We start from the raw sequence: 12,976 nt of genomic DNA, 5'->3' as shown, positions 1-12,976 counted from the left end.
AATTTCTTTCGATCAGCAGTTCTTTGGACCTGGACCTGATTTTGCCAATTTCCTGGTGAAGTTCACTGTTGATCTTGTCCAGTATGGTCAGTGGAGGTCACTAAAGGTCATTGATGATTTGAAAGTGTGCTTGACAAATTTCTATCTAGAGCTCTAATTATTTAGGTCTTGTGAGACACTATTATGTGCCAAACAGGGACTGCTAAACAGAACTGCCAAAAAATATCAACAAAAAAGTATTATATTGATCATGAATGTAAAAGTAGTAAAGAAATCTCTCATCACTCCCCAAATCCCGTCCTACTTTTACAACATTTGGTTCTGCTGAGATTAAAGCAAGACTTTCGTATACCTTGTTTAGCAAATCCTCCGATCGCCAATTGAATTATAATAAAACTTTATTTTTGACCAGTTCCCCAACAAAAAATCAGAATAAAAAATTAAAAAAATTAGGCCCAATTTAAAATTTTATTAGTGTCTTCTATGGTATGGCCTACTGAAAAAAAAATTTCAAGAAATTCTCTTTTTTTTAAATTAAATATTTAATATAGTTATAGTTTTTGTATTATCTTGTTTTAATTTGAATATCAATGGCACCAGCAAACAACCCAAGCGTGTTTTTTGGCTTTAGCAAAATAAAAAAATAAAAAAAAGGCCTCCCTTATCACTTTTGCAGCCTAGATAGGGTGATAAACTAATATTTTTTACCCATCACTCTCCTCAAATGTCCAAACAATACTCTATAATTTACAGTATTTTGCACCTCTTTTTCAAGCAGATTGAGATGGATAACTTTGAGGATTGTGTTTTATTTATAAGTGCAGGTAGATCCAAAATTGCTGTCTGTTTGACTGTCCCAATTATTATAAGATTTCATACAGTATTTATTAGGCTTTATATAGCCTGGCTTTCAGAGCAATTTTCAAGGACAACTAATTGTGGTTTTAATAGAGTTCAAATTAAAGTCACAAAGTATTTTATGACATTATCATCATCTTGTGTTAATGTAGAATGGCTTCCATGAGTATGAGGTACTGTATGCGATATTTTTTTCCGTACGAAACATTTGCATGAAACTTCACTCGGGCCATCTCGGATTGACTCGACTGAATTCGATATGAGGAACAAGAGCAGACGCTTTGCAATGTCGTGACGCTCGAGTTTTACTATTACATTATTGCTCTTTTTATGTTTACCTACGGTAGGACCTACGAAATCTTACGGATTTATGGGATCTACGTGTGTAACTAACTGTGACCTGCTTGTATGTTATTAAATGTTAGTAGGCCTATAATATCTAAAACAACAACAGCTAGTATCCCCTTTTATAAAGTGTAGATAGGTACAGTAATACCAAGGCTAGAGAGAAAGAGGATAAACTATAGGCCTAACTACAGGCTGAGTTAAGTCCTCTATAGGCCCCTCCCTAAAGCTAGGCCTATGTCCCTAGGGTCCTAGGCTGACACCAACAGTCACGCTTCACATGACATTGATTGAAATTTTGAAAAAATAATTGAAGCATGAAATAAAAAGTGCATAAGAGAAATATTATTAATAATAAATAAAATATACCATTCTGGCGTTTGAACTTGGCCAATCCTTGTAATGCAATTAATGTTAAATAATAATAATAATAATAATAATAAATTAATAATAATAATAATAATAATAATAATATCATTTTAGCATTAATTACCTTGGCCTAAGCCTTGTAATCAAGAACCTACAGATAATTTACTGGGCCTATAATTAATAACTGGCCTATAATTAATATAACTAGCCCTTAGGGGAATATCTTTTGTGTTATTTCCCTTTAACGTCGTTTTTTTTTTTTAATTGTTTTCTAATTTCTCCATTGTCTAATGTTCCCCTTATAAGGTAGGTTTTAGTAACATAACTAGAAAGTGCAAATTGCAAGTGAAGTGCTGCGAAGTACAACTGCATATAAATGTTCTTCGAACAAAATTATTTATGCGAGTCAAGTGAAAATAATGAATAATAAAATAATACAAATAATGAGACACGACCCATTGTCTATATTAGAACACTTCTCATTGGGTAACAAAGTTGTAATTTTTCATTTTTGTCAAAAAGTGTCTATATTGCCTAAATGCAATAATTAGCACGCTGAAATAGGCTAGTAAATAAGTTTAACTGGGTTCGTAAATAATATTGGCATCAAAATATTTTAGCTGAGACATGTGCCGATTAAACTTAGAAATAGGAAACCTAGAAATATAGTAAAAATGCTGAATAGTAATACTCGAGCGTCGCGACATTCAGATGTTGGTATGTATAGGTTAGTCTACAAACGTCGCCCAAAGTAATTGATTTTACCCGGCAGAACGAAAGAAGGAAACTCCGCATCATCTTAGGCCCTTGTTTTTTAACAAACAATGACCTTTCAGAGGTCAAACAAAGAGCAATAATTAATAATAATAATAAATAATAAATAATAATTTTGGCATTACATGTAATTAACTTGGTCTAGCCTTGTAATCAAGAACCTGCAGATTACTACATGATGAAATTCTTCCCCTTAGAAGAAATGGTCACTGGTGGGTTGGATGATTGATTGCTAATTGCCATGCTGCCTAAACGGCCTTCACAATGAGTAAACAAGACCTTGGTAGTAGGAGAAAATCGACACAGTTCAGCCAGTACTGCTCCAATCATGGTCAAATTTCAGAAAGTATACACAATTTCTGAATCTAATGTTACTATTTAAAACATAAAATGTTTTAAACCAAAATCCGACCATAATGAAAAAAGACAGTAGCTGTACGTCTGTGGATTTACTTTACTTTTTTCACGAATTTCGCGAACGTAAAACCGTTACTTGGCGATCGGAAGAATACTAGCCAGAAAGATGCATCAATATTTTATTAGTTCTCAAAAAACAAAGATGGCAATTTTGGTCATTTTCAATACACATATGTATTGAAAATGACATGGTGTATTGGTGTTTATAAGAATACGATTCTTTCTAGCCTATTCTATTTATTTTATGATCGTGTGGCGTACAACAGCAATGTTTACTCACATTCCCGGCTATCCAGGGGCTATTCTACAGCTTACAGCTGATGTATTTCAATCTCGGCTCAGAGAGTAGTAAATCTCTATTTTATAGGGCCTCCGAATCGAGCGATGAATATTTAGTTGACAGTTAGAATTAAAATCAAATGCTAAATTGATTTTATAACTGATATTCTGTATCTTCGTTGCATACGATCTACAGACGATTACTCGCTCAAATGGCCAGTGCACAACGTCAAGAACGAACGAGAAGCCCATGTGCTTGAGTCGTGGGCGATTTAGAACCGTCCATTTTGTGGCAGGGTAATCATTTTGTATTATAACTATAAATACATGTATGCCTAAACATTACCACATTTTAAACATGTGTATTAACCGTTATAATAAACATGTTTAAATATTATATTAATATTCAAACACATGCACTAACCGTTATAATACACATGTTTAAATACTATTATAATAAGCTTCACCAGGCACACAATGGTTCGGTCTTGGGATACCAGGAGTAGGCGCTTCAGTTCAATCTTATTATTTTTGTTTGTTATGCATCGTAATTTTCCCGATTTTTAGGTATGAAAAACAATTTGTATTTTCTTTTTAATTATACTGTGGTATAGACAATAATTCCCAGTAAAGAATATTTGCGGGAAATTCAGTAGTTGCTTCTGTTCGTTACGGACTGCCAATGCACTTTTTGACATCACACCACACCTAAACATGCGCTCCCGATTATAACTTCTTTTTATTGAAAATGTAGGAATATGTTAAGAGAGTATTAATTGTTGTAGCTTAGATTGTAGGCTTATTCGTTACGTTTGCCATGCCTGACCATTGTAAACGAAATATCTCTTGCTCACTCTAGATCACTAACCTTCCTAGGCCTAACTACAATAAACTAGTACGCGACATTCACAGGCCGCTGGCAAAGGGTAATAAATTTTAGGTAAGTAGTGAATCTGTCACCTGACCTGTCACTTGTGACGGGGTTGGATAATCGATTACCCGAGTAGGTCGGGTAGCAGGACCGAATTCGCTAAGGCAAGATTTTCGGCATGTATGCCTAATATTATTAACTAGGCTTAGGCCTCATTTACATTCATTGCTGCTCTGCCATTTTGGCAGGTCTTATGGCATCCAGTATGTTAGAGCTAGCTGCCTATTTTCAGCTCTTCTCTTAATTTGAAAATAACTGTCACCCTGTTTCATTTGATGAAGAAACATGCTTTTCCTTACTCTTTGTGCTTTCCCCAGAAAGCGTATATTTTTAGTAGTTAGTAGGCCTAGGTAATCATGCAAAACCCAGACCTAACTAAAAAATAAAAATTGTCACAGTATGTAACTCAAGTTAAAATACACTTTTCATTACTCGTGCAGCTCAATCAAATATTGTCATTTTAAACAACCCATTAGTATTAGCACAGTAACATCAATGTATTTTTTAAAAATCAGACGGGCGTTCTCTCAGAAGTTTTTTTGTAGACGTTTATCTGTTGATGACCTTTTGACCTCCTGAATTCTGGAAAATGAGATTTTCGGGTCGATTCAGTCGAGACAGCCCGAGTGGAGTTTCTTGTAAATGTTTCGTACGGAAAAAAAAATTGTGTACTGTATACTACTACCTCCATGTTAAATACAGCACAGCACTTGTAAACTAAAATTTTGCTATTTTAAGCACTTTGTATCAAGAGATCAATTGCATACAGTACACAGCTATTAATAAATGGGAGGTTTTAATGAATTACCAACAGTGCAAATATTTCGAACTGGGCAAGCATTTTCTTTCCCAAACTGTAAAGATAGTGACTTTCAGACAAAAATGCTTAAGGGCAAATATCATTCAGATTTTGTTCTAAACTAATTGGATTGTATGGTATTTGCCAAGGTCAGTGAGAAATATTTGCAATAGTCTCGGTCAACCACATACAATTTTAAGTGAATTTTTCCAATTTTATATTTTTAATCATCATCATTTCTGTGATACTTTTCCATTTCAATGGAACATTTTACATGAGTTTTCTTTGTCCTTTCTTTTTCACACAAGTTTTTTATTTATATATTTTTTTAATTGTTTAATAGACACATACTTTAACCCAATTTATCTTTTTTTAACCACAATATTTTGAAAATATGTTGTAAACTGCATAGTAGAGAGTACTGTAATTGAATAACGTTGTGGTTATGATGGTTGCCTTCCAATTCCAAGGTTGTGGGTTCCAATCCACAGAAACAGGATTTCTCTGAAGATCAAAGGCCACTTCACTGCCCATGCATCACAATTCGGTGTATTCATTGCCTTGTGCCTACCTAAAATAAATCATAAATTAGACAATTTGCCAAAATTAAAGTGCAGTGTAACTGATTTTTTTTTAAAATTTAGTATCAACTATTTTTTTTTCTGTCAACAGAGTAATCTCAACGATGAAATTAGATTTACCAGTTGGCAACGATGTATCGTCAATACCAGAAGTATCTGCAACAGCACTTATTACCCCGATGTTGCCGACATGGACACCACCTCCCCTCTACCACCCCCCATCAGATCAACCCAAACAACTTAGGCCGTCTGTGATAGCTGTCGCGCCACCTCAACACCGAGAAGAGAGCGGTCGTACATACTTACGGAAAAATGGGCTTGTCACTACGTCAAATGGTAGTCTCCGAAGAGAAATTACTTCAGGTAAGTTTTTTATTGTAGACGATAATTACAAGTATTCCCGCAAAAATTCTGGAAAATCAACTATTGTTTCTTATTTTTGCTACAGTTTCACAATTTTCTCATCAGGGATTTCAGAGAGGCTCAGACAAATACACATTTTAAAAGCTGGTAATTTTATGAAGATATTTGCAATTTAAGGCATAATCATTATATAGAGTGCAAGCTTATGTTGCCGACTATCTGCAAAAAATAAACAGTTTATATCAGGCAGTTTGTCACCCATCAAACATTTTTCAGATTTTATATATTTTCAAATACAATATTGTACTTCGAAAGTATCGCAGAGGTTTTATGAAGTCTGCAAAATGTTTTGCCGAGTCTACTTAGCAACAAATAATGAAATGTCATGGCTGAAATATCTTTCGATATCGTTACTCCGCCCCAATATTCTACGAAAACTTGTGTTTATGAATTTCTGGGAAAATTGTAGGATGATTTCCAAATTGCCAAAAGTAGATGTACTGTACTGTTTTACCTATCCAACATTAATGTTTGCATTTTCATGGAAATGTTTTTGAATTTACAGCAATTTTTTTTCAAAAACATGCTTTTGTAAACAATAGTGGTATTATATTACACTGCCAATTTCCTGTGGACTTACACAATTACAGTCATATTTTTTTAATTTTAAAGTGTAGAAATTTTTTGGATTGAGTTACTCTGATATGAAAATGACAGTTTGTGACCAAACAGAGCAATAATTTGATTAAACATTTTTAAAGGAAATGAATGTGCAAAACTCTTCATGTTAAATTTAAGCTGGGCTTATAAAAATTGACAATTGGACTCGTGCCAAGGCCGTTACGGCATAAAAATCAGAATTCTGTCATGTGCAGAAATCATTTGAAAGTTGAGATTGTTTAATATACCTGAGGCTAGTGTGTATATTTTAGTTGGTTTTTTTTTAGAATGAACCTGTGGCTGTTTTGGCATCTAAAACCTGTGTGCTGAAGGCTTGCCATTCCAAAATCATTGATAGGCTGCCTGAGTTGACCCTTTAATCCTACCATATTACCTTCTTTGATTGCCAGCCACTGTTGGGGTTCAAGATTGTACCCTTAGGGCCAGCTGGAGTAGACGTTGTCTTGACAACATACCCCACACAAAGCTTAAAATTGATACTCTCCTTAAAGTTGTTGTAATCTGGTAATGCTGTTGTGATCACTCCTAGCAGCATGGTGGTTAAAAGAAATTCATATTATTTTCATCTTAAAATGATTCATGAGAATTTCCTATTCAATGAATTTTTAGTAACATATTTTGTAGCCCTATTACTGTATATCAAACTTGCCTGATGTAATGTTTTTTTTAAGTGGGTAGATTTATTCTTAAACATTTTTGGATTTTCTGCCATTTCCTTTAATATTTTTTAAAGATTATTCATAGTATTTTGATATTAATTAAATTACATATCCCTATATGTTTCCTGATTAAAGACAACAAATTTTGAAAAATTTTGAAATATTTAGTCAGAATACTAAATTGCTCAAAAAGAATCAAGATTTCTCAAATAATGCTCAGATCGATTTATTATCACTTATCTGGAAAATCAACATTAATTTAATTATTAACCAATTTAAAGGAGTTATTAGAATTACGAACTGCGTTTAGACCTACAGGGTACAGTTGATTTGAGGAGTTATAATTTTACAAATTAAGTCAGATTTTTGCTCAATTTATTTAGGTGAATTAAAGTACAAACAAACAAAACAATTTATAGCTACATTTATTCGGTATACCAAATTGAAAGGTTTACAGTTACAAATACATTGATTTGTAGATGTAAATGTGATCATAATATAATATTTTTTATATAAAACAAAAGTGCTAACAAATCAAATATATTAGCTCGATGCAGATACTTTAAAATAACAATTTTTATCCTATTTTAGTTTTAACAGAAAATTTTACAGTTACAAACAAATATAATAATTTGTAAGAAGATAATTTAATTTTTACAGGGAAAAATTTTGACATAAATATTTGCAGAATTCATTTTAGTGATGTAATGTCCTGTAGTGTAGGTAGACCTATTATTACATGGAAAAACCTTTCACAGCTTGATGCTACATCTCAAGTTTACCAAATATTTCAGTCAGTTGGAAGAATCTCAAGAATTTATTAAGGATCATCAAATACTTCTGAACTGATCAATTATCATTTTCCAAAGTCCAAGTAACAGCAGGTGATAGGAAAATGCACTGAACAGTCAAATACTAAATATTAAGTTTCATTTTTTTTTTAAATGTTAAAAATGATTCCACTTGTTGGTAATATAGGTCTCCCTCTGATTAAAGACCAATTTTGGAACCGGCGTTTCCGTGATTTTAGCAGCTTTAGTAATATAAAAGATAAGACATTGTTAATTTGGGACCACAAAAAACTGGTCTTTAATTGAGGTGGGCTCTATTATTTGAGGTCTTTAATTAGAGGGAGACCTGTCAAAAAAAAGAAATGGTTTATAATGTTACTAAAATGATGGGGTTTTTTTTTTTTGTTCTCAGGTGGTTGTGATCCTTCAATTGAAGAGCATTTTCGTAGAAGTTTAGGAAAAGATTACAACAACGCAATAACGTCGCCGTCAACCTCGCCGGATCTCACCAAGAATCTATTAATCACAGGCTCAGTCGACGATCATTTCGCAAAAGCGTTAGGAGATAAATGGAACCAAATTAAAGACACAGTCGACATGACAACGAAATCCTCTCCACCATCATCTCCTAAGCTTATGACTCAACAGCCACTTGTGTCTTCCTAGCAATATTAAGTTGCAAATTGACTCGTCATATAATCGATGAGTTTTAAAATCCTAGATGTGAATATTTTATTGAGCTATGCGCAAGAAGAATATAAATATATATATATTGTATATACTGTATCTATATATATGAAGATATGTTGTTATTATAGACTTGGATGTTTTTGAGGAGAGTATTGTGATTGGGTGAATTGAAGGAGTTTGCTTGTACAGTAGCACTTGTATACTTTTATCTGGAATATATTTCAAAATCATGATCACCTTAAACTTTTTATATTTGAAAAGAAAAACATGCATTTGCATACACTATGAGATTTTTGTCTGATAAAACACGTCTGTTGAATCTTTGGAAGTTTATGATTGTTTGACAAAGTCCTACTAAATCTATTCAAACATTGCAAAATCTGACTAAACAAATTCTGCATTTAGGTTCTATTAAAGTTATGGAACTTTTTGCACTATCATTGACAAAAGGATATTTTATTATTAAGGATGCAGTAATTATTTATATCTTTCCAACATGTCTTGCAATCATTAATTAATGTTTGTGAAGCAAACTATTTGTTGATTGTGGAGTGGATGTGATCTTCAGCAAAAATGTTGCTGTATATTGAGATGCATCTATTACTGTATATCCAGATAATATGAATGACATTCTGAGAATATAAATCTTTTATTAGAATAAAAAAAAAGCCATATTGAAATACTGTACTGTACTTTTGACCATATTGAAATTGTTTTTATTGATGGGACTACAACTAGGAATGTCTGATCAAGTTATTGTTTGTCAGACATTTTGCTCCAGAGGCTGAGGCTGTGCCTTGTAAGGAACCTCTGTGTTAAATATTGAATAATAAACATTGATCAGACTTGAGAAGTAGAAAATTGTTTTACTATCTGACTAAATCTTCATTACGAAACACTATAAAACAAATTCTGTTCAAACATTGGCGAGTGTCTGACAGACAAAGGTCTATTAGTGTATACCTGGCTTTATAGATGTTCCATAGATATATGCCATGAAAGTGGAAAAGGAGGTAAAATAATTCCACACAAGAATACTTTAAAATGGTAGTATCTTCATTCTCCAAAAGTATTCAACTAAAATTTGATAAAACTTGTTAAAATAATTAATTCAAATGTTGTACACAGTGCTGTATTTAGCTTATATTTATGTACAGGCTTAATTATTTTATTATGACAACTTCATGTGATTTATTTAATTCCCATTGCATTAGGCATTTAACAATAAAAAGAAGTGTTAATATATTATAAAATTTCTAAAAGAATTTCAATATGTTTACTGTTACTACTATGCTATAAATGTCAATTACTGTCCATTTGCAGACCTTGTTTTAAAAGTATGTATTATAATTATAATAAAAAGGATACAAAAAATAATATAGAGTTATTAAATTGTGTGCTATAGAAATTATCCCCATGAATTCTTTCTGAATTAGTAATTGCCTAGAAATTTCTAATAATATGCTTAAACCTAGTGTGAATTTATGGATAATTTATATCTTTTATGTTTATATACACTAGCATTAGTGTAGGATTATGATGACCTGAGAGTAATAAGAAAAGGACAGAATATACAGACCTTTTATTAAATGCAACATCTTTGTTGTTAATTACAGTAACAATGCAAATTTGTCATATTAATCTGTATTCCTGATGATGATAATTAATGTTAAAATATTGGATCCACAACATGATGGCATGCATTTCAATACTTGGAGTATGTACTATCGGTATTGTTTTAATAGTGTAATTTATGGAACATCTTCCAACTATGATGTATGAGAGTGCCATGTTGATAATATGATGATGATGGTGGTAGTTGATGATGATAATTATAATAATGATTATAATGATAATGGTGATGATGTTGATTTATTTGTTTTGTTTCCTCTTCAGTAACAAATTACTGTTCTCCCAGAGAGCCCAAAAAAAATGGGGATTTACTGACAGTAACAGTTATCAAACGTTTGTTTATTGTCCCAATTATAGATTCAAACCCGGCTAAATTCTCGCCGATTAAATACCATTCGGTGGATTTTGGCCAAGTCTGTCCCTTATTAGGTAGAAGTAGCAATGGTTTTATTCGATGTTTGTACAGAAAATTATGTTGGAAAATTGGACAGAACTACATAGAAAATGTTCACAAAGTTTTTTTTTTTTGTTTTTTTTTTTGTTCAAGAGTGAACACAATGTTTGTGTCATGAAATGTGTATTTTGATGTTGCAAGTGCATCTGTACAAATTTCATTCTCCTTGAAGTATATCTTGGCGAACTGGTAGTACAGAAAAATTGATGTATTTGTGATAAGATGTCGAAAGAAATAAAATTCAAAAAGAAAAATTGTTGAAATGTTTGTGCATCCTTGCAGCTTAATACCATATACCATAGTACAATAAACACAAATTTTACTGTGGCGTCCTTACAGATGTGCTGGTGATATGGTAGCATTTGGCGGTGTCTCAATCTTGAGGTCAGGGTTGGCAGTGGGGATTTAACCTCTCCCACCACCCTCTCCCACCACCACCACCCTCTCCCACCACCACCATCCTCTCCCACCACCACCACCCTCTCCCCCCCCCTTTCAGAAAATAAAGAAAAAAAAAGAAAAAAAAATTGTTCCATCTTCCAAAACGTCTCACAGGTTATTCCCAGGGGGCATGCCACCGGGGGCCATGGCCTTAGGTTAGTGTTGTCTCTCGATCGGGCCTGCCCTTTTAGGGACATCATTCCCACTCAGCCCACAATTTCGGACATCTCTGGTTTCCTTTTTTTATTTGCTGTCCTTGAATAAACTTTACGTAGTTTGTCTCTATCCACCCAGATTGAGGACTAGTACAACTGGGCACCTGATGGGTTTTTTGGCATTGTATGCATTTGTCCATGTTGTATTGTAAGTGGGATTGGGGATTACTCCACAAAGGGAGTGGAGTAGGCAGCACTTTGTGCTGGTTTGATTACGGATCTAATGGCCAGAGGAGCATTGCTAAAGCACCTTATTTCCCTTGGCAAAAGTCGCGGTATGAATTCATATCGCAATTCAATACCATTAATACATTTTAATGATTGCTTTGTAGTATTTTTGGAAGACTCCTTTAGAATTTAAAAAGGGAAAACATTAAATTGCTTGCATTGTTGATGGGCTATGGAGTGGTTCAGGCTATGATGTTAACATACAACTTAAGAACCAAGATAATTTCTTTTAAATGCACATCTAAATCCCGTTCCTAATATTGTAGTATTACAGTATATTTATCATTTATTATGCTTCATCACTGCACGCACGGGCAAAAGTAAACAGAAATATAACAATACAGAAAAAGCAGCGAAAAGGAAAGGGATGAACATGTGCCTAGCACCTCTATCTATGCATAAATAGGCCTACATAGAAGATGCATTATTTAAGGATTTTTCAAATAATTTAGGACTTATTTGATTCCTGTCTATATGTAATAGAAACAAAAATAACAATAAACAATATAACAATAATAACAATTAATACAATAATAATGAATATAATTAATAATATTAATAAAATTGATATTAATTAATAATAATTAATATAATTGTTTAATATAACAATTTTAACTCCATTAATATTTAAAGCAGTAGATAGAGACAAGACGGTGAATTGTAAGCATTAGCAATTTGAAAACCATTCATTGATAATTCAACTTGCACTAATGTAACACCATTTCTTATTTATTATTTAATTATTAATTTCATAATTATTTATTATTAAAGGATTTACTTATTATTTAATTATTTATTATTTAAGGATTTTTTCAAATAATTTAAGACTTAATTGATTCCTGTCTATATGTAATAGAAACAAAAATAACAATAAACAATATTATAACAATAATAACAATACCAATTAATATAATAATAATTAATATAATTAATAATAATAATAAAATTAATATTAATAAACAATAATTAATATAATTGTTTAATATAACAATTTTAACTCCATTAATATTTAAAGCAGTAGATAGAGACAAGACGGTGAATTGTAAGCATTAGCAATTTGAAAATCATTCAGTGATAATTCAAATTTCACTAATGTAACACCATTTCTTATTTGGATACAATTTACTATGAAGTTCAAGGTAATGAAAGAGACAGTTATTTATCCGGTTATTTAGGCCCGAAGGTCGTGGTGGGATGATGATTTTTACATCTGGTATGATTTTCCCGACTTGGAATGTCTAAATTAGAAATAGAATTGTGATGCAATATTCGAACACGTTTATCATGAAACCTTTGAGCTAAAAAAAAAATAATCTGAACCGTTGTTATTTTAGTTAACAGGTGAGTCCTATGAATAGTCTGCTTGTTCTATGCTTGCAGTCACCATGGCGTATCTCGAAAGCTCCATGGGATCACGTAATATAAACACACAATTTTCCTCAGTTGAAATTCGAACTTTGTTCGTTTGA

General features: G+C 32.4%; 1 protein-coding gene across 2 annotated transcripts in view; it reads left to right on the top strand.

Annotated features, from left to right (window-relative positions):
* Window positions 1-10,877, top strand: part of LOC117101398 (transcription cofactor vestigial-like protein 4) — a 36,584-nt gene extending 25,707 nt beyond the window's left edge. For both annotated transcript variants that reach the window (XM_033241376.1, XM_033241377.1), the window contains 2 exons: window positions 5,445-5,716; window positions 8,260-10,877. In XM_033241376.1, coding sequence (XP_033097267.1) covers window positions 5,445-5,716; window positions 8,260-8,513 — 526 coding nt within the window. In that variant the 3' untranslated portion in view covers window positions 8,514-10,877. The remainder of the gene's footprint in view (window positions 1-5,444; window positions 5,717-8,259) is intronic.
* The last annotated feature ends 2,099 nt before the right edge of the window (window positions 10,878-12,976 follow it).

This window comes from Anneissia japonica, unplaced genomic scaffold, assembly GCF_011630105.1.
Source record: "Anneissia japonica isolate Jap-2015-1 unplaced genomic scaffold, ASM1163010v1 scaffold287981_len1045443_cov154, whole genome shotgun sequence".
Taxonomy (NCBI): domain Eukaryota; kingdom Metazoa; phylum Echinodermata; class Crinoidea; order Comatulida; family Comatulidae; genus Anneissia; species Anneissia japonica.
The sequence above is the reverse complement of the archived record's forward strand: the minus strand, read 5'-3'. Positions and strand labels throughout refer to the sequence as shown.